This window comes from Tupaia chinensis, unplaced genomic scaffold (genome assembly GCF_000334495.1).
Source record: "Tupaia chinensis unplaced genomic scaffold, TupChi_1.0 Scaffold149964_2, whole genome shotgun sequence".
Lineage (NCBI taxonomy): Eukaryota > Metazoa > Chordata > Mammalia > Scandentia > Tupaiidae > Tupaia > Tupaia belangeri.
The window spans coordinates 372,624-374,650 of record NW_006209806.1 but is presented as its reverse complement, the minus strand read 5'-3'; the positions used below and the strand labels follow the sequence as shown (position 1 = coordinate 374,650).

General features: G+C 63.8%; 1 protein-coding gene across 1 annotated transcript in view; it reads left to right on the top strand.

Moving 5' to 3' along the window:
- Nucleotides 1-534: 534 nt before the first annotated feature.
- Nucleotides 535-2,027, top strand: part of JSRP1 (junctional sarcoplasmic reticulum protein 1) — a 2,823-nt gene continuing 1,330 nt past the window's right edge. Inside the window, exons 1-2 of the mRNA XM_027769586.1 lie at nucleotides 535-648; nucleotides 1,835-1,964. Of these exons, the coding sequence (XP_027625387.1) occupies nucleotides 535-648; nucleotides 1,835-1,964 (244 nt within the window). The remainder of the gene's footprint in view (nucleotides 649-1,834; nucleotides 1,965-2,027) is intronic.

Below are 2,027 nucleotides of genomic sequence, written 5' to 3'. Positions count from 1 at the left end.
ACTTGGCCTGGGGTTGGCAGGCCCCGGGGCCCTCCTGGCTGGTACACTTGTGCTGCCCAGAGCTACAGGGCTTCACAGGGTCCACGGGGGACGTTGCCGCCAGGAAAGCGGCCAGGGTGGCCGGGAGGGAGACCCACGGTGAGCGAAGGCTGGGAGGGCCCGGGCTGCCCGCTGGCCTGTCCCGCTGGCCCTGGCACCAGATAAAAATAGCGCCTGGTCTCAGAGAACAGGAGCTGACCCCAGGCCACAGGTCTGGTTTGGGCTGTCCCTGTCCTCAGCTCAGCGCTGTGTGACCTCGGATGAGCCCTGCCCTCTCTGGGGCCTCGAGAGCCTCGTGGGGTTCCCAGGCAGGCCCACGCTGCATCTCCCAGGGCGAACCGGCCATGTGACAAGCACCCAAGGCAGAGGGCAGCGGAGGGTGGCTGGTTCGGGCACCGGAGGCCCCGTCAGGCCGAAGCCCACAGGGTCAGGAGGGTGAGCACCTGCCTTCCCGTGCTCTCCCAGCCGGCAGCCCGCGGCTGCCCAGACGGCTCCATGGCAGCCAAGGCCCCGGAGGAGCTGGACCGAGGCCTGGGCAGCTGCAGGGCCGAAGAGGCCCCCGCTCTGGCAGAGCCTTGCCCAGGACGGGCCCAGGAGGACGGGCTGCAGGTATGGCGGAACGGAACTGCCCGCGTGGCCGCGCCAGGCCGCTCACCTGCGGGACCTGGGCTCTGTTCCCCTGGGTGGGCTGAAACCGAGCTGGCGCCCCACTCCCCCACCCCACTTCTGCTCTGGGGGTCTGTAAGGAGCCCCGAAGAACACACGTGGGGTGCCACACTGGCCTGGGTTCGAATTCCGGATCGCCACTGAGGTACAGTGTGCCTTTGAGCAAAGCCGTCTGACTCTCCGCTCTCTTTCCATGTATTTATTTATTTTTGAGAGGCTTTTGCTCTAGGGCGCGTGCACTTGCCAGAGAGACAGGGAAACAGAAAGCGAGAAATCACCCCCCAGGGGGGATGGCCACGCCGCAATCCCTTCTCCTCCATTCTCCTCTCGGGATCTTGGGCACGCACGCACACGCGCCCGGCGTGAGTTTAAGCCACCGGGTCTGGGACGTGAACTGCAGTCGACTACGTGGGAGTCCAGCGACATAGCCATTACACTAACTGCTGGTCCCCTTAAATTTTTAATTGATTTTTAGGAAGGTTTTTGCTATAGGGCATGTGTGCTTGCTGGAGAAACAGAAAGGAAGAAATTACTCCAGGGGATGGCCACACCACAATCCCTTCTCCACACCTGGTGTGTTCTAAGCCACCAGGTCTGGGACTTGAACCGTGGTCGACTATGTGGGAGTCCATCGATATAACTGTTTTACCATCTGCTGGTCCGTTTATTTCTTTTTAAATAATTATTTAATTGATTTTTATTGTTATTTTAATTTGCTATATGGCACAAGTGCGCGTGAGAGAGAGAGAGAGAGAGAAAGAGCGCGCACGCGAGTCCCCAGGGCTGGGACTTGAACTGTGGAGGATGTGAGTCCGGCACCTAACCCCCAGGCCGCTGGCCCCAGCGCTATTTTCTGTAAGATGAGGCCGGTTCGCAGGCAGAGCAGGGAGTGGGCTGGGGCCTGGTCGGGGTCCCACCATCTCCACTCTCTGTCCCCACCCGCAGTGTGGCCCAGGCTGGCTGATTGTACCACCTGGCCCCACGTAAGTCGCTGGGGCCCTGGGGTTCCCACGGACGCCCAGGCCGGGCACTGCTGGGCGAGGGGCGGGTTCCTCAGGCCCAGGGGGAGGGCTCCGTCCTTGGGGGAAAGCCCGGAGGGCCCCCAGAATGCCTCCTGCCCACCCCCCAGGCCTCTCGGGAGCCCGCGGCTGAAGGCGGCCCAGCCAGCGGTGTGGACGCCAGCCCCAAGAAGATGGACAAGGAGCCTGGGGCCAAGGGAGCCCCGGGGCCGGGGAAGGAGCGGCTGAGAGTTGGCGCAAGTGGGTCTGCGGGGGGCGTGGGCAGGGGTGGGCCCCGCTCGGCCGGCGCGGGGGGCGCGGCGG